This window comes from Corythoichthys intestinalis, chromosome 12 (assembly GCF_030265065.1).
Source record: "Corythoichthys intestinalis isolate RoL2023-P3 chromosome 12, ASM3026506v1, whole genome shotgun sequence".
Taxonomy (NCBI): Eukaryota; Metazoa; Chordata; class Actinopteri; order Syngnathiformes; family Syngnathidae; genus Corythoichthys; species Corythoichthys intestinalis.
Genome location: NC_080406.1, coordinates 51,497,702 through 51,518,288, shown reverse-complemented (window position 1 = coordinate 51,518,288; position 20,587 = coordinate 51,497,702). Strand labels below are relative to the sequence as shown.

Here is a 20,587-nt window from a genome sequence, read left to right as displayed (position 1 = left end):
CCAAATTTGTCAAGAAAGCTTTTTGTTCATGTATAAGCCGCAGTGGAGGAAAAGTCAAAGGGATAGTCACACCTAACGACTACTGTTGTCGTGATACAATAATATTTTCAACTTGATATCCATATTTAAAAAAAAACAAAAAAAAACTAAATTCCATTTTCGATACTACATAATTTAAAAAAAAAGTTTTTTATAAGAAACCTTTCAGTGCTATTGGACGATGATAGATGTCCACTCTTGTAGCTCATGAAAAATTACAAATATTTAAAGGAGTTTATCACTAGTAGACTAAAGCAAGTGAATGAACATTTATTCAATATTCAAAGTCAACGAATTAGATAGAAAAATAGAACAAATCCTTAATTACTATCGAGAGTCGTGGAGAATCACATTTACCCCATGACAACAAAATTCTCTCAACCTGTGGTAGCCCAAAAACCAATAAATAACTGAGTAATCAAATATTGTATCCCAATACAACATTTCAGTATCAACACAAATCAATAATTTTAACAACCCTACTAAAGACATACACCTTATCGGCCTACAAAGTCCATATATGAGATGCACTGGACTATAAGCCGCAGGGTTCAAAGCGGAGGGAAACATTAGTGGCTCAGAGTCCGAAAATTACGGTACATTATTTTCAATTAAACCCACATTAAATCCACAAACTGTATGTAAAAAATGTTGTCCGGGTGTTCAAAACTGCAAAGTGTGGGATTTTTTTGTTCTTCTTCTATTTCCCAGTAATTGTTTATTTACCATACAAAACAGCCGAAGTGGGCTATTAGCTTAAAGTCATTTCGCCAACTGGCTCTCCTCAAGACTTACTGACCAGAGAAGCCAAATGGCTCTGCTTAAGACTCACCAGTGTTTTAAGAGGATGCTCACCATTCTGAAGCTAATGCTAATGAGAATGCTATGCTAATGCTTTGGGTTACATTTAGCATCTGATGATCACTCAGCACAGATCTTTAAAGCCTAAAGCAGCATTGCATATTCTCTCTTGTTAAGATAGGAAAACAAATCTTGCCGTGTATCCAAACAAGCAAGATGGAGCGCAGCCTAGCTTTAGACACATCCTAAAGTGAGGAGGGTGAGGGAGAGGCTCAGCACATCTCACATGAGTGACATGACCCCAACACTGCTACGATGCAAGCTGACGTACTCCGCATAAAACATGAAAATGTCACACATTGTGAGCATATGACCAGGGTTGAAAGTGGCTAGAATTTCTTGCCAGAATTCCCCGACGTGAAGGTCGCCACGGAGCCAGAAATTTTGTTTATTTATTCATTTATTTATTTTTATTGGGGGGGGGGGGGGGGGGGGGGGTCAAACCTCCTAAAACTACTGAAATGCAAAGAAAACTGTTTTGGAACAGTTATTTCTATAACACATACAAAAACTGATTTTCGTTCAAAATTGTAGTTTTTCAATGATTTGCAAAATAAAAGTTAATAAACAGCAATAACCCCAACCTCCATCTCCTAATTTTTATTTTCCCTCATTTCCTCACATACTAAATGCCAAATCTCTATTTTAACTACTTAAGAACATAGGATGTATATTAAAATTGAAGTTAATGTAAACATTTACTTTTGCTTTTTTTTTTTTTTTTTTTTTTTTTTAAATAATAAAGATACAAGTAACATACATCCAATGAAATAAGTACAAATGACTTATATCATGCAGAGTGAAATGGAATATATTTTGAAGATTGCGCATACATTGACTTTTTTTAAATCATAGGGAAATGAATAAGTATATTTTTGGAATCAAAGCACTGTGTACCGGAACAGAATTCCGGCCCTGAATCTTATACCGGAACTGCGTTCCTGACCGTTCTGGCTCACTTTCACCCCTGCATATGACAGAAACTATGTCGCATTTTCGTCTCGTTGTCGTCTCGTGAGATGAAAACAGGCATTTGTCTTGTTATGTTATAGTCTCCAAAGCCACGTTTTAGCTCGTCACGTCATCGTTATGAAAAGAATTGTTCGTCGATGAAATATTTTCGTTATCGTCATTGTTGACGAAAATAACACTGCTTCATGTCTGGGGGCTTTGGGAGTGTGTGTCTATTAGGTGTGCAGATGAAGGTGTGTAGGTGTTTGCGTGTGCGTCTGTGTGTTTGAATCCACCCCGCCCCAGTAGCCTCGCATTTCTTCATGAGTGACATGCCCCCCATGCTTGGTGTACAGCTTTTATTCATATGGCGTTTGCAGTTAAGTGCGTCCCACAGCTAATTTGGCACAGCCTGCCCTTATAAATAATTTCTTTATTGTTTTTGCTAAATTGATTTCTGCTGCAAGACACTGTGTGTTTATGTGTGTGTGCCTTTTGGTTTATGTAGCGGCAGTCTGGACCCCAGGAGTCCAGGACTAGAAAAGAAAAAAAACAATTCATGGGTACATGATGTCCCTCTGTGTGTGTCTCTGTGTGAGTTTAATAGATGAGATGTAAAATTTCCTCACTCACTTTTGCTGTGTTATCAGCTAACTAGAAAAATGCCATTTCTGAAGCATGCGTGTGAATACTGTCATGTTGGTCGCTAAACTGCAAGTGCATAAACTGATGAAGAATAATATCGTATAAAGGGATTTTTGGGTAATTCTGGTCACTTCCTGTTGATTTTGGGGTAATTTTAAATCACCTCCTTTTGAGTTTGTGGTATGTTCAGGGCAATTCCTATTGATTTCAGGTCACTTTTGCGTTGATGTGGGAGTATTTTCAGGCCACTTGTGGGACACTTCCAGTTGATAATGGATAACTTAATGTTGCGCAACCAGTGATGGTTTTTGTTGGTCCAAGTTGGAAATCAATAGGAAAAATGGAAACATTTTCATGGTTGCTAATGAGTGACAATGTAAATTGAAGGAGCCACGTTGAGGAAAGGGTCATTGGATATGAATGTTTTTTGTTTTTGTCAAGAACTAAGTTTTTGGTTAAACTGAATTTATGGAAAAATGAAAATAAAACCCTAAATCGTATCAATTTCCGGAACATTTCGGAATTGTAATAGTGTAAATCTGGTGTAAAATGTTGATGGAGAAATGTCCCAAATTTGTGATTAAAAAAACTGTTTTATTATACTCAATGTGGGATGCTTTGACAAATTTAGATGATTCTGATCTGTATCAAACAATTTACGCTCTACAATTGCAAACTCTTGTATAAACTTTTTGTGTAATATTAATGGCATGTATAATTAGAAATTGAAAGTGCTAGTATTGTGAGTTGCAGTCTAGTTTTTCAGCCCTTTTATATTTTTGTTTTAGTCTTATGGATGAAAATACTCATTAGTTTTAGTCATATTTTAGTAATTTCAAAATGTTTTAGTCTTCGTCCAGTTTTAGTCAACAAAATCTCATACAAATTTTGTCGGGATTTGACTTCATAGCACTTCAGCTCACAATTCAGTTTAACTTGAAGGTAGTTCGGTAGTGTGTTCACTTATAAATTAAAAAGGTCAATTGATAAAATTAACTTACCCATGCAATCTGGGAACATTTCTTTTGCTAATTCTGAGAAGTGATCAGCAATAGTTGCAGGCAAATTGTGTTCGGCAACAAATTAGCAGAATAAAATCTCCGCTTTCGTCACTTTTTATTCTGCAGACTGCGTCTTGATGAGCAGTGTTGTTAATCTTACTTTAAAATAGTAATTAATTACAGTTAATAATTAATTCTCCCAAAAAGTAATTGAGTTAGTAACTCAGTTACCTGAATGTAAGAGTAATGAGTTACTTGGCAAAGTAACTGGTGTTGCTTTTCATGTTTTTTTTTCATTTTTTCAAAAAATAAAAATAAAAAAAATGAAAAAACATAGTAACTTTTGCTATGTTTGGAAGTCATTTAATGTTGTGAATCAACTGTTAAAGTTGTTAAGATTGCTCCTGTTTTTGCATTAGTTCGCTTCTGTCTACTTTCGACATGAGAAAATTTTATTTAAAGATAGATTCAAGTCAAGATTTTGCCGATTTATGAATATTTTAGATAAAAAGTTACTTAGGTTCGCTAGGAAGGTTCATTACAACAGAGCCTTTCTGAGAAGTGTACTGCTTTAAGATGGCGGTTGTTTACTAACGCCGCCGAGTCTGTCATTTCGCGTCTAGTTCTATATACATATGATATCTAGTATAGCATCAAGTGGGCGTAGATTGTAGGCTGTCGGCTACAGTCAGGAAATATTGGAGCCACCTAGCCTAGCATCGCGTTTGCAACAGCGTCACAACAGTCTTCCCTCCTTCCCACTCCCACTCTTCTTTCTCCGTATCTCTGACTTTTCACGCGTCATTCAACCAACATAGCAACGCATAGTAATGCACATTGTCTCGTTGCCGAAACGGTTACAAAACAAACACATAATTCACGAAAAAAGTACAGATTTTGAACGTATGGCGTACACATTTAAAAATCAGTGCTCACTTGTACAAAATACGCCGAAACCGTACAACTTGACAGGTATGTGAGTGACACGACCCAAACACTGCCAAGATGCGAGCTGACATATTCCATGTAAAATATGAAAATGTCTTGCATTGTGAACATATGACAGAAACTATGTCGCATTTTCGTCTCGTCTGACGAAAACTGGCATTTGTCTTGTGATGTTCTAGTCTCCCGAACCATGTGTTTTGCTCGTCATGAAAAAATCTACGACAAAATATTTTTTTTATCGTCATTGTTGATTAAATCAACACTGGTGAGTAGGATTAGGTCAGGTTAATCCCCAATTACGGCACAGCTATTATGTAAATGCACTGCTTGACATTAATGAAAAACAACAGGGATTGGTCAGATGAAGTTGTCCTGCCAATATTCCAAGGTTTGTCAGCTGTAACATAGGCCTCGATACTGAGACGGGCCAACACCAGAAACCCTTTTCGCCCACCTGTGTTGTTGCTGTGAGATGTCACACCAGACGTATGCAAAAATGCTTTTGAAAGGGGCTTTTTTAAAAATTTTATTTATTTTTTTTTACACAAGTTAATTTATGTTTTCTATTGTGCCTGTCCACATTACAGTTGTGGGTGACTTGAAGCCTATCTCAGTTGAATATTGGTTTGGTCGGTAACCAACTTCATGGTATATTTAGAAAAACGGCATTTCATACTCACACCTATGGACAATTGAGACTGTTCAAATAACCTAAAATGTATCTTTTGGAACGTTGGCTTTGGCTGAAATACCTGGGAAAGCGCTGAGTTCTTCTATGGAGATAACAGTGAAATGAGAAACAAAGAAGAGATTGCTAATAAATTCAATGACTTCTTTGTAACAGTTGGTACTAACCTAGCTGAGAAAATTCCTCCTGTAACTACACATATGCGCCCTGACCCCATTCTAAAATCCATGTTTTTGGCACCAATACTGACAACTGAAGTAAAGAGTCTAATTATGCAGTGTGACAATAAAGATTCCACTGACTTTTAGGAAATTGACATGAAACTCATTAAAAGCATTCATAATGAAATTCTGCTCCCCATAACTCAGATTTTTAATACATCTTTTGAGACTGGAATCTTCCCTGATGAAATGAAAATAGCTAAAGTTATCCCAATATTCAAAGGTGGGAACCCACATGACTTCAACAACTACAGACCTATCTCCATCCTGCCCCAACTTTCGTAAATTCTTGAAAAGCTCTTTAATAATCGACTTGACAAATACATAACAAAACATCATTTACTATACGATAGCCAATACGGCTTTAGGAAAAACCACTCCACGGCGCAGGCCCTAGCTGAGTCTGTAGAACTGATCACAGATGCTGTTGACCAAAAAAAATACTCTGTGGGCATTTTCCTGGACTTAAAAAAAGCCTTTGATACAGTAAACCACAACATCCTACTGGACAAACTAGAGAGACTTGGAATGCGAGGTATCGTTCTAAACTGGGTAAGAAGCTACCTGGAAAGGCGCTCGCAATATGTTACATATGATGGGTGCAGATCGTCAACACGTCTAATTACATGTGGCGTGCCCCAAGGCTCCGTCCTGGGACCGAAACTATTCATCCTATACAACACAAACAGTCTCCCGACTAACCTGCAAGTATTATTCCAAATAAAAGAATCCTCCTATGATCTGAGAGTAAGCAGAATGTTTTCCTACCAGACCATTAGGACTACAATGAAATCTTTCTCGATTGTAAACACTGGGGTTCGCCTGTGGAATACATGTGATGCAGCGCTAACGAATATTAATTCATTAAGTTACTTCAAAAAAAAAAGTATAAACGAGATATAATAAACCAGTACATGGGCCAAACTCAGCTGTAAAATGCACACACATCACAGATAAGATGTTCTCACAGTAAAGGACGCTTAAATGTCAGGGTCAAATAAATAAGACATATCAGGACATGCCCCTCAACAAAATCTGAACGAAATGTGGACTGGACTGATACATAACATGCTGCTTGTGCGACCCAGGTGGAAGGGGGACGGGTTTCCGATAAGCTTCTGCTTTTCCCGTCTTCCTTGTCTTGTCTGTCTTCATCTTCTCTTTCCTTCGGGTAAACAAATTACACTCCGATAATGTCCATACTCGGAACCTGTTAAAGATCTGATGATGTTGATGATGACAATGACAATGACAATTAAAAAAAAAAAAAAAAAAATTAAAAGCTTGAAAAGGCCCGAGCTGAGTTTCAAACCCAGAACCATTGACCTGTGATGCAGAGGCGCTAGCTGTGCTCAGTAGAGATAAGCTTACATTATACAGTGGGGGCAAATAAGTATTTAGTCAAACACCAATTGTGCAAGTTCTCCCTCTTGAAAAGGTTAGAGAGGTCTGCAATTGTCAACATGGGTAAACCTCAACCATGAGCGACAAAATGTGGAGAAAAAAACCCAGAAAATCACATTGTTTGATTTTTAAAGAAATTATTTGCAAATCATGGTGGAAAATAAGTATTTGGTCAATACCAAAAGTTCATCTCAATACATTGTTATGTACCCTTTGTCGGCAATAACGGAGGCCAAACGTTTTCTGTAACTCTTCACTCTTCGCTTAGTGTAATCAACTGTGGGAGCAATTATTAGAGAATGGAAGACATACAAGACCACTGATAATCTCCCTCGATCTGGGGCTCCATGCAAGATCTCACCCCGTGGCGTCAAAATGATAACAAGAACGGTGAGCAAAAATCCCAGAACCACACGGGGGGACCGAGTGAATGACCTACAGAGAGTTGGGACCAAAGTAACAAAGGCTACTATCATTAACACAACGCGCCGCCAGGGACTCAAATCCTGCACAGCCAGACGTGTCCCCCTGCTGAAGCCAGTAAACGTCCAGGCCCGTCTGCGGTTCGCTAGAGAGCATTTGGATGATCCAGAAGAGGACTGGGAGATTGTGTTATGGTCAGATGAAATCAAAATAGAACTTTTTCGTAGAAACACAGGTTCTCGTGTTTGGGGGAGAAAGAATACTCAATTGCACCATACCCACCGTGAAGCATGGGTGTGGAAACATCATGCTTTGGGGCTATTTTTCTGCAAAGGGACCAGGACGACTTATCTGTGTAAAGGAAAGAATGAATGGGGCCATGAATTGAGAGATTTTGAGTGAAAATCTCCTTCCATCAGCAAGGGCAATGAAGATGGGATGTGGCTGGCTCTTTCAGTGTGACAATGATCCCAAACACACAGCCAGGGCAACAAAGGAGTGGCTTCGTAAGAAGCATTTCAAGGTCCTGAAGTGGCCTAGTCAGTCTCCAGATCTCAACCCCATAGAAAATCTGTGGAGGGAGTTGAAAGTCTGTGTTGCCCAACGACAGTCCCAAAACATCACTGCTCTAGTGGAGATCTGCATGGATGAATGGGCCAAAATACCAGCAACAGTGTGTGAAAAGCTTGTGAAAAGTTACAGAAAATGTTTGGCCTCTGTTATTGCCAACAAAGGGTACATAACAAAGTATTGAGATGAACTTTTGGTATTGACCAAATACTTATTTTCCACCATGATTTGCAAATAAATTCTTTAAAAATCAAACAATGTGATTTTCTGTTTTTTTTCTTCCACATTCCGTCTCTCATGGTTGAGGTTTACCAATGTTGACAATTACAGGCCTCTCTCATATTTTCAAATGGGAGAATTTGCACAAATAGTGTTTGACTAAATACTTATTTGCCCCACTGTAAATATAAACAGTCTTGATAAATAAACAAGTAAAACCCTGGCCAATAAATGCAGTGCATCCCAAACAAACTAGATCTTTGTGAGGGGTTACAGTTTGATGTGACTTAATGAAAAATGATCAAATTCTTAATTGTTGTTCAACTCAGCTAAAACTGGACTTTTAAGCAAGTGGATTTCAGCTCCCTGGTGACCTTTTTGAAACTTGTTTTTTCTTTTTTCTTTTTTCTTTTTTTTTGGGTATGTCACAATTAACACATACATTAATTAGAGAAAAACTGAATTAATGCTGCTGACACACACGAGGCCTTTGGATTAAAGCAAAAATTACAATTATAAACACTGGTTGGTCTCAATAACACAACATATATACTGGCTTTTCATCTAAGAATCATTTCACGGTATCAGAGAGAAGTGCCGTGACTTCATCTATTCCTTACACACACGCACATAGATAAATAAAAGTGAGTAAATGAGCAAACAAAAAAACACACTCCCTGATAACATGATGTCTTAAGTCAAGCACAAAACTAACAGAAAAGTGATTTTTCTCTTCATTACAAATTTATCTCTGTGTTAATGGTGTCTCTAGTGATCACACGTGTGCTTGTCCCAGCCCTACATCTCACAGGGTGAGGATGAGGGCTCATTAAAGACGAGATGAATATTTGATGTTTTATAATTCTTTTATCGTTCTTAGTCATAATTTGCCTCAATTCACGGGAAAGTTGATTTTTTTTTTTTTTTTAAAGCCATGCATACTGTGTGTGTGTGTGTGGGGGGGGGGGCAAGAAACTAGAGAGTTAAAGGTAGTTTAATACTCTACTACTCTACTACGCCTACTCATAATTAAACGTTTTGTATTTTACTAGTCGGTTAAATGCAGCATAAGTCCCGGGATTTAAACAGGTAGCCCTTATGTCTGAAAGCCAGTTCCTGGGTCGACTGACATGGAGATGACACGGAAATTTGTCGAAATTCCCATCTCTAGTGAAAGGTTCAAGATAGAAATACAGTGGTACCTCTACATACGAAATTATTTGGTTCTGGAAGTAGTTTTGTAACTTTCTGTAAGTAGAGATGTGTTTCTATGTAATTGCCCTAATCCATTCCAAGCTCCCTAAAATTAAGACATTAATCTTTCATAATGCATAAAAATGCATCAAAACATTTAACAAATGCATGTTCGAATGAGATTATTTCTCAATAAGCATACAATCAGAGATGTGCATAATGAAAATAACCAAGAATAGAGTGAAGAATAAAAGTTCATACACTCATGTAAAGCTGTCAGAACATGAGGGGCGGATGAAGACGACACTGGAATACATACATACAGTGGGGCAAATAAGTATTTAGTCAACCACTAATTGTGCAAGTTCTCCCACTTGAAAATATTAGAGAGGCCGGTATTTGTCAGCATGGGTAAACCTCAAACATGAGAGACAGAATGTGGCGGGAAAAAAAAAAAAAAACAGAAAATCACATTGTTTGATTTTTAAAGAATTTATTTGCAAATCATGGTGGAAAATAAGTATTTGGTCAATACCAAAAGTTCATCTCAATACTTTGTTATGTACCCTTTGTTGGCAATAATGGAGGCCAAATGTTTTCTGTAACTCTTCACAAGCTTTTCACACACTGTTGCTGGTATTTTGGCCCATTCCTCCATGCATATCTGCTCTAGAGCAATGATGTTATGGGGCTGTGGCTGTATGCTTGGGATCATTGTCATGCTGAAAGACCCAGCCACGTCTTATCTTCAATGCCCTTGCTGATGGAAGGAGATTTTCACTCAAAATCTTTCGATACATGGCCCCATTCATTCTTTCCTTTACACAGATCAGTCGTCCTGGTCCCTTTGCAGAAAAACAGCCCCAAAGCATGATGTTTCCATCGTCATGCTTCACAGTGGGTATGGTGTTCTTCAGATGCAATTCAGTATTCGTTCTCCTCCACACACGAGAACTTGTGTTTCTACCAAAAAGTTCTATTTTGGTTTCATCTGACCATAACACATTCTTCCAGTCCTCTTCTGGGTCATCCAAATGCTCTCTAGCGAACCGCAGACGGGCCTGGACATGTGCCTTCTTCAGCGGGGGGACACGTCTGGCAGTGCAGGATTTGAGTTTTTGGCGGCACATTGTGTTACTGATAGTAGCCTTTGTTACTGTGGTCCCAGCTCTCTGTAGGTCATTCACTAGGTCCCCCGTTTGGTTCTGGGATTTTTGCTCACCGTTCTTGTTATCATTTTGACACGGCGGGGTGAGATCTTACATGGAGCCCCAGATCGAGGGAGATTATCAGTGGTCTTGTATGTCTGCCATTTTCTAATAATTGCTCCCACAGTTGATTGCTTTACACCAACTGTTTTACCTATTGCAGATTCAGTCTTTCCAGCCTGGTGCAGGTCTACAATTTTGCCTCTGGTGTCCTTTGACAGCTCTTTGGTCTTGGCCATAGTGGAGTTTGGAGTGTGACTGACTGAGATTGTGGACTGGTGTCTTTTAGACTGATAATGATTTAAAACAGGTGCTATTAATACAGGTAACGAGTGGAGCATCTTTGGACCTCGTAGAAGAAGTTAGACCTCTTTGACAGCCAGAAATCTTGCTTGTTTGTAGGTGACCAAATACTTATTTTCCACTCTAATTTGGAAATAAATTCTTTAAAAATCAAACAATGTGATTTTTTAAATTTTTTTCCACATTCTGTCTCTCATGGTTGAGGTTTAACCATGTTGACAATTACAGGCCTCTCTAATCTTTTTAAGTAGGAGAACTTGCACAATTGGTGGTTGACTAAATACTTATTTGCCCCACTGTACATATACAGTGTAGGTCCCTCTTAGCCAAATGGATGCCAGGAAAGCCAGGCAAGCCAATGGCAGAGCAGCTATAAGTATGTTACGTTCAGTATACTCTGGGAGCTCCAAGCAGCAGCCCAAACTGTATTCTTGCCTTTTGTGTCATGAAATTTCTTCCATAACAAGAGGCAATATTTTCCAGTTAACCTGAAAATTCCGTATCTACAGACATTCGTAAGTAGCAATACCACTGTATATGCAAAAATTCTGTAAGGCAGAATGGAAGAATTTGCCTGCAGCCTTGAGAGCTGCACGCGGACAAAATGAGGCTGGGATTGTGAATGCTTTTGCCATTCCGACAGCTCGGGGATCGAGTGCTGTGAGACTTGGCTTGTTTGTCAGAAGGTGGCAGCGTGTTGTGGTCGTGTCACTTAAAGAGCAGGGCGGGGTCCGCCACCACTGGAATGCCCAGCTATAAATCTGCGGCGCATTAAAATTAAAGGAGTCACGTAAAGATAATAGTCATTCTCTCTTCAATAATGACAGGGTATTACTTCAATAATGGTGAGGGCAGGCTCCAGTTTCAATCGCAGGGGGGAATGGTCAGCTTACAGGAATTTGGTATGTTTATATTTTCCCTCCCTGGCCATACTCGCCTTCTTTAACGGAAAGTGACATATTTAGTTGTTGAGAAATTCCTTTAAAAACTTTACCCAGTCACTCCTCCATCCCTGCTCACGTCTAATGCATCATGAGTGATTAGTTGAAGAAGGACTCTGTCAAGCTCAGCCAGCTCAAACTGGATAATGCCAGGAACTCTGCATCTCTGCCTCCTCCTATTTTATTCCCTCTTTTTATACCTCCAGTTCCCGAAATGAGAGGAAAAAAGAACTATAAATCTAAAAGAACAAAGTCAGCAAATCTAGTTTCCTTTGTGAAATGTACAGTGTATCACATAAGTGAGTACACCCCTCGCATTTCTGCAGATATTTAAGTGTATCTTTTCATGGGACAAACCTGACAAAATGACACTTTGACACAATGAAAAGTAGTTTGTGTGTAGCTTATATAATAGAATTTATATATTTATTTTACCCTCAAAATAACTCAAAATATAGCCATTATTATCTAAACCCCTGGCAACAAAAGTGAGTACACCCCTTAGAAACTACGAACATCCCTAAGTTTCCAAATTGAGCACTGCTTGTCATTTTCCCTCCAAAATGTCATGTGACTCCTTACAGGAGTGCTGTCAGCATTGCTGCGGAGATTGAAGCGACAGTACACAAGAAAGCCCGCCCATCTCATCAGACCATAGGACATGGTTCTAGTAATCCATGTGCTTTGTTGATATGTCTTCAGCAAACTGTTTGCGGGCTTTCTTGTGTAGAGAGGAGGCTTCCTCCTGGGGTGACAGCCATGCACACCAATTTGATGTAGAGTGTGGCGTATGGTCTGAGGATTAACAGGCTGACCCCCCCACCTCTTCAATCTCTGCAGCAATGCTGACAGCACTCCTGTAACGAGTCACTTGACATTTTGGAGGGAAAATGACAAGCAGTACCCAATTTGGACATTTAGGGATGTATGTAGTTTCTAAGGGGTGGACTCACTTTTGTTTCCAGGGGTTTAGATATTAACGGCTATATTTTGAGTTATTTTGAGGGGAAAATAAACTAAATCTATTATATAAGCTGCACATAGACTACTTTTCATTGTGTCAAAGTGTCATTTTGTCAAAGTTGACCCATGGAAAGATATACTTAAATATTTGCATAAATGCGAGGGGTGTACTCACTTTTGTTTTACACTGTAGTCATGAGCCCTGGTTCACTCAACTAAACCAGGGGTATCCAACTCCAGTCCTCGAGAGCGTCTATCCAGCTTGTTTTCCATGTCTCCCTCCTTTACCACATTTGGATCAAATGATCAGCTCATCAGCAAGCTCTGCAGGAGCCTGATAACGATCCTGATTATTTGAGTCAGGTGTGTTGGAGGACGGAGACATGACAAACAAGCTGGATAGAGGCTCTCAAGGACCGGAGTTGGATACCCCTGGTTTAGTCGCTCCTATATCAAGGTCAGCTCAAAGGTATTTAAAGTGACTATCAATTTCCATGTCAAATTCAATCTCCTTATTTAAATTTTTTTGAATATACAAAATTAATAACATTTTCATCCAATTCCTCTCACAGACTCACCGCGTTAAATTGATGTGATTTAATCATCTATGTAAGATACACTTTGTCACTATGAATAAGTTAACAATTTAATAATTGAGAGACATGTAGAGTTGGTGTTTTACTAGAACTGTCAGCCTGCATCACATTAGGTCAAAGGTATAATGGATAAATGGTAGTTAGACTGTCCATTCGTCTAGCAGTTTAATAGTGCGTGACAAACTGTGGACTGTGAACGCCCTCACTCACCCTGAAAGGCCTAGCTGCTGTGTGCTCCAATGACAAGCTCTTACAGTGTGGTGTGAAAATATGGCCAAACATGTGAAATGAAGTCTAGCTGTTTAAGGCACTGACTTTAGTACTTTTACCCAGGCTGTAGTCTTGATCAGGGGTCATTGCGCCCCATTAATTAGCTCTTTTGCCTTTCTCGACAGGCACTCCACAGACCACCCCCAACCCAGATGAAGGAGCACCGTTCATCACCCATGCGAGAGGAGCTTTTATCGGCCCCTGTTAACGAGGAGGGCACGCAGACTGTGGTAACGGCTGCAGGAGGTGCACAGAGCAACACTGGTAGCTCTGGCAACAGCAAGAAGCCCAGATTGCGCACAAAGGTATAGTCTAGATAGGTCTTTTAGAATAATAAAAATAATGCTTTTAATTTCAAACACCTTTCAAAACACTTACGGACACTGTACAGGAGATACATTACAATTAACAAACACATATTAAAAGCAGGATAAAAGTGTTGAGCCAAAACAGAGCTAAAGATCAATGTGGGTAAGAAAGATTGAACAGATGTGTTTGGAGTCGGGATTTGAAAAGAGAACGAGCTGATATGTTCCAAAGGGCAGGGTGTAAGGAGTTCCAGAGCTGGGGGGCACAGTGACTAAACACTCTGAAACCGAAGGTGGTGACAGGACACACGGGACAGAAAGGTGGAGGGTAGAAAAAGAGTGAAGTGAACGGGGGGGAGTGTTAATATTAGGATATTGTCGTAAGTTCTTTGTTTAACTGGGAGCCAGTGGAGTTGACGAGGAATGGGGGTGATGCATTGTGTTGAGGGTTCGAGTGATGAGGTGTGCTTTGAGTTTTGGAGGCGCTTCAGTTCCTGGAGGGACTTATTTGGGAGACCAAAGAGCAGTGAGTTACAATAGTCAAGCCGGGAGGTGATTAGACTGCAAACGAGAGTGGAAGCAGTGTGGGGTGTGAGAGAAGGGAGGAGGCAAGAAATATTACAAAGGTGGAAGTAGGCGGATCTGGTGATATCGTTAATATGAGAGTGGGAGGACACCGTGCTGTCGACTCTTAACCTGATTGCAAGGAGAGATGCGTACATTGGTGATTGTAATAGAGAAGTTATTGTCATTAGTCAACATGGCGGAGGTGCCTACAAGAGACCTTCTGATTATGAGCTATTGCGTACTAAGAACTTAGAGGAGAACCATGAGTTAATGTCTTTTAGGCATTAACTCATGAGTTATTGAGGAGCTGCAGTTTCTGGAGGGACTTATTTGGGAGACCAAAGAGCAGAGAGTTACAATAGTCAAGCCGGGAGGTGATTAGACTGCAAACGAGAGTGGAAGCAGTGTGGGGGGTGAGAAGGGAGGAGGCAAGAAATACTACAAAGGTGGAAGTCGGCGGATCTGGTAATGTCGTTAATATGAGCATGGGAGGACACCGTGCTGTCGACTCTTAACCTGATTACAAGTAGAGATGGATCCATTTTTGATTGTAATAGAGAAGTTATTGTCATTAGTGAACATGGCGGAGGTGCCTACAAGAGACCTTCTGGTTATGAGCTATTGCGTAGTAAGAACTTAGAGGAGAACCATGAGTTAATGTATTTTAGGCAGAGGATTAGAGAGGAGAATCTGAGGGAGGAAGTTTGTTTTGAAGAAATGTAGAGCTGGGTGTCATCCGCTTAGCAGTGAAAGTGAATGTTGTATTTACGGAATATGGAGCCGAGTGGATGAATGTTAATGATAAAAAGGAGTGGCCCTAGGACAGAGCCCTGGGGCACGCCAGCGGAGACAGGGAGGGATTTGGGTTTGTAGGGGCCAAATTTGACAACTTCAGACAGGTAGAAGGTGAACCAAGAAAGTGGTGTGTGGGTGATACCAATGGAGGAGAGCCGGTTGAGAAGGACTGTGTGAGAAATGGCGTCAAAGGCAGCTGTGAGGTCGAGGAGAACAAGGATTGACTATAAACCAGTCAGAAGCTGTAATAATGTAGTCAAGCTTGGGGAGTAAAATAATAAATGTAACAGTGTTGTGTATGACAAATGCAACTGCATAGTGCAAAGATCTGTTGATTGAATGATTGACTGCTCTGTTTATCTGTGACGTTGTTAGAAGCAAAAGGCTACAATAGCACACATTCACACACCCAATAAAGGCATCATCTTCATTCTCGCAGACAACGTCAATGGCATGCCACAGTTTGGGTATCCATGTTGTGGCACTAAGAAGCTTTCATTCTATGAAAGCTACTGTGGCTGGGCTAAATATCTTCTGCCAATCCATTTTAGATCTCTCTGGAGGCACTCGGCATACTGCAAAGCTTCATCCAGGATGTTGGCCTGTATCCAGACCAAGAGGCCATCCACACCTTGTCGGCACAGCTAGACCTGCCCAAGCACACCATCATCAAATTCTTCCAGAACCAGCGGTATCACGTCAAGCATCACGGCCGCCTCAAAGAGCTTAGTGAGGGAGCCACCGCCAGCGGAGGCGTGGATGTCAGCGAATATCGCGAGGAGGAGTTGCTCTCGGGTTCCGAAGATCCAGAGTCCAGCGAGGATGGGGCGGAGGAAATCTACCAGTCTGAAGCGAGTGGTGCTGGGAGCACAGCAGGACTAAGCCAGCCTCAGGCTTCTTCCAACTCTAGCCAGGGGAACTCTGGGAACAACTTGGCCCAGGAGGAGGGCAAGGACAAGGGTCTCTCCCGAACAAGTGGCCCTCTGGCTCCAGGAAGCGCCTCATCTAGCCCACGAGAGCAGCCTGACTACCAGAGGTAGAGACAATCAAAACACAACAAAGAAATAGCGAAAGGATAAGAGATTGAAAAGACAATCAAACTGATAGTTTATTGATAAATGGAGTACGGTATAAGTGTACAGCTGAAGTAAATAAATGAAACATAAACCACTGGCCAGAAACATTTCATGATGACAATCGTGGACTATTTACTTTGGCCCTGAGACGCCATTGTAGGGCTCTGTGTAAATGTGAAACATCTCAATAGCGCAACTAAAGCTGCTGATGTGGTCGACATACTCAAGAACAACTCGAGTGCTTCTAAAAATGGGTTGGCAGGGTAGGATCAGCTCTGGCCAAAGACAGTTGACGTCATCTCTTTCTTGAGTCTGAGCAGCACAGTGACGGAAGACCCTTGGAGTCGAGGAGAGATTCTGACAGACTCGGACTTCTTGACACCTCGTAAAACCTCAGGATGGACGCTTGTGTTGCTATTGCTTTTCCTTGATGGGGAAGACCAAACAAACATCCCACGTACACTTAAGAATCACTACCAGTTCAATCTAGCACTTATGACTATTTCATGGATGTGGTGTACCCGTGCCTAGCCTACCTTACCTATCCAGCTCCATTCCCACTTGTTAGTCCCACTAACTGTGAGACCTCAAGAGGACACTGTGGACAGTTTGGCAGGGAGGCCAACTCAATAATGATGTGTGCAAAAGGACATTCAACTCCATGCCTCAGACCTTTCCCGGCAACATCATCATGTGTGGCAGGAAGCCCCGCAAAAAAGGAAGTGGGAATCGTGCAAAGATTCAGCAGGCAAGCAATCACTCACTTTACAAGCGGTAGTCTATCCCTTCCTTCAACACACACCCCCTCCCCACGCCCTTTTTTCCCCTCTCTAATTGGTGCCCACGGTCTTGTGTCTAACCACACCTCCCCGCACTTAAACCTCACCAACCCTATTTATTGCTATCTTTATCTATGATTATTATTATTGTTATTATTGTTGTCATTATGGTTCGGATTGCTAAGTGCTACTTCTAATTTTTGATGTCTCTGGCTTTAAACAAGGGCAGTTATTTTGATAAGACGAAAAAGAGAGGGAGTACTTTAAAATGAAGCAGTTACTGAGTGATATTCGGGAGGGGAAAAAATCCCTGATTAAAAAAAAAAACAATCCCTGTCATGCTGTGTTATTTAGTTGCAGGGAAAACGTCTAGAGGAGAACTTAAAAAAAGGAGAATTTGTGCTCAACTTTGCTGCAGTTGATGACAATCTACTTTTTCGAGCCATGCAGCAACATGGCAGTTTTATTTCTAGTGTGTAATGTCTGTAAATACCCAGAATGGGAGAAATTGTTATCAATGTATGTTTGTTTTTAATTTTTCAGAGTGACTTTTAAGTGTTTGAGCCAGTATAGAGCAGCAGAGGAGCGTTTTCCTCAATTTTTTTGTGTCAACTCTGTGAAATCAGTTTGTTGCATTGTGCCAGCTAAATCCGATCTTTTTTTTTTTTTTTTTAAAGAGTATTTAAGAAGTGAAACGTGTTTAGTGTTTATCGTCTGGTGCCGTGGTGTACACATATGTTCAAAACATTATAAGAGAATGGATTGTTTTTCTCATGACCGTACACTCCAACAGACGATCTGATCTGCCTTCTAATTATCACATCAACATGGATCAGATATTGTTCTTTTCTGTAAGACAGGAATCAGGGTTGAATACAGTTCCGATGAAATTGCTCATTTCAAAATGTTCATTCAGTGTTGAAGTGAATAAAATTTGTGAATTCAAATCAAGTCTTTTTTTTTTTTTTTAACCAGAATCCTTTTATTTAGATTCATTTGCAGCCAACGGCGAAATGCTTTGGTTTGGGTAAACCAGAAAAATGAATCAAAAACAGCAAAAATCTGCATTTTAGTATTGCATTGTCATCTAAATATACTGATGGCGCTGAAGGTAAATTCAATATTTTCCTGCTTTGAAAGCATAATAGAACACATAAAATCTTACGGTAATGTTAACTCATTGCCTACCATTCATTTGCCAACCCTCCCAATTCAAATGGATTAGACTAGGGCTGTTCAATTTTGCCCAACAAGAAAATCCTGATTATATTCTCTCAAACCCGATTTTCAGATCTCGATTACGATTTTTTGCCAAAATAAAAAATGATAAAGTATTTGGAATCTCTGCTATTTAAACTTAATTTTTCTTTCTTAGAATTGAAAGTGAAATTGAAAGTGAATTGAACTCTCTCAAAACAAAATAACCCTCTGTTCTTAATTAAAGCGATAATGAAAGAAAAAAGTGCATATACAGTGATCCCTCGCTACTTCGCGTTTCAAATTTCGCGCCTTCAGTCCATCGCAGATTTTTTTCAATTTAGCTCTTTGTTCCCCAGGCAGGCAGTGCACATGCGATGTTAACGATGCTGACAGATGTTTGTGTCTGATCTTGCCAGAGTCACGGGCTTCAAAAGCGCTGCATGTGTCAATCATTGTTTAACTTGTTAAACAGTTGCTGTGGCAACTCATTTTCTATAAGTGAGAGGATTTGAGTAGACTCACTCAATGAAGTGCTGGCCTGGAACAGACAGGCTCTGTGTGCGCATTGCACGGGCGGGGGGGGGGGGGGGGGGGGGGGGTTGGGGGGTAAAGAAGCGTGCGCTGGAATGAATGTGTGTGTGGCGACGTTCGAGGCAGCCGAATGTGTTGTGCTCGCGGCAATAAACGCCACATGTTAAAAGTGATCCTGAGCAGTTTGTAATTATCACATGTCACTCCAAGAGTTACAGCCAAGGAAGGTAACAGGAGAATTTAATAAAGCCATGCATTTTTCTACTACATTACGTACTTTACTCTTTGTTTAAAAATAAATCGGTGGGACAGTAACATGTTGAAAACTTATCATAATTTTTACAAATGAAGTCCTTAAAAACCATTTATTAATAAAACATTAGGGCTGTCAAAATTATCGTGTTAACGGGCGGTAATTAGTTTTTTAAATCAATCATGTTAAAATATTTGACGCAATTAACGCACATGCCCCGCTCAAACAGATTAAAATGACAGCACGGTGCAATGCCAACTTGTTACTTGTGTTTTTTGGAGTTTTGTCGCCCTCTGCTGGCGCTTGGGTGCGACTGATTTTATGGGCTTAAGCACCCATGAGCATTGTGTAATTATTGACATCAACAATGGCGGGCTACTAGTTTATTTTTTGATTGAAAATTTTACAAATTTTATTAAAACGAAAACATTAAGAGGGGTTTTTATATAAAATTTCTATTCCTTGTACTAACCTTTATCTTTTAAGAGCTACAAGTCTTTCTATCCATGGAACGCTTTAACAGAATGTTAATAACGTTAATGCCATCTCGTTGATTAATTGTTATAATAAACAAATACAGTACTTATGTACCGTATGCTGAATGTATATATCCATCTTGTGTCTTATCATTCCATTCCAACAATAATTTACAGAAAAATATGGCATATTTTATAGATGGTTGGAATTGCAATTAATTACGATTAATTACGATTAATTAATTTTTCAGCTGTAATTAACTCAATTAAAAATTGTAATTGTTTGACAGCCCTAAAAAAATATATGGCGGAAAACACAGACAACACTGAAAAAGCAGCTTCTGCTCTTGCACTCCTCTTTAAAAGAAACTGCTGAATTTTAAGCCAAAACAACTGTTGTATTTGATAGAACAATATGTCTGTATGCTGCCATAGCAGATTCATTGCGCATAAAGCCCCCGAACTATTTTTAGTTTGTCCGTTTTACCCTGGAAACCCCCGTTTACAGCCACCGTCCAACAGCTTTTGATTCAACCCAGCCTTAAAAAGAAGGTAAGTAATTGTATTTATTATTTAAAATGTCTGTCATTTTTAGCTTAGGATCATTAATTGGTGTCTAATATTTCTTTTTTAAAAAAAGACGACTTTAAAACATTATTGACTCGCATATTTTAAACTTTTAAACAAATTACGTCAAAATGAAAAAAATGGTGTCTGTAAAAAAGTCAAGGATATCTACCTCATAACTATCGCCTAATTGTATTTTTTTGTTACTGTCGGATTTTCTCCAATATGTTAGATGATAAATAATCGATCCAAACAAGGAAAAATTGAACCATTTTTTAAAAAATGGTAAATATATGAAAAAGAAAATCTCGACCACTCCTTGATGTCAGCGATTTCTGCATCGCGACCCTTGTTATATTACCATGTTTTACTCATAAAATCCCCAAAAATCCAGCTGTGGCTATTCACAGCTGTGTCTTGACACTCAGTGATACATGCTACAGGGAGTTTTTGGATCGAAACAAGGTAAGTACGCGATAATATCTCGTTAAAGTCATGGCGTCTTTAATTCTGCTCTTTCATGCTCTCACCTCCTGATAGGGTTTTGCTGTTTAATTTTTTTTTTAAATGCCCTCCTGTTCAAAATGATT

The 20,587-nt window shown here is 39.7% G+C and overlaps 1 protein-coding gene across 2 annotated transcripts in view; it reads left to right on the top strand.

Annotated features, from left to right (window-relative positions):
- Positions 1-17,903, top strand: part of satb2 (SATB homeobox 2) — an 87,489-nt gene extending 69,586 nt beyond the window's left edge. The window contains exons 13-14 of one of the 2 annotated variants that reach the window (XM_057852241.1): positions 13,571-13,750; positions 15,667-17,903. In XM_057852241.1, coding sequence (XP_057708224.1) covers positions 13,571-13,750; positions 15,667-16,155 — 669 coding nt within the window. In that variant the 3' untranslated portion in view covers positions 16,156-17,903. Of the gene's footprint in view, positions 1-13,549; positions 13,751-15,666 lie in introns of both variants that reach the window. The other variant, XM_057852240.1, reaches the window with a different exon arrangement.
- Positions 17,904-20,587: the final 2,684 nt, after the last annotated feature.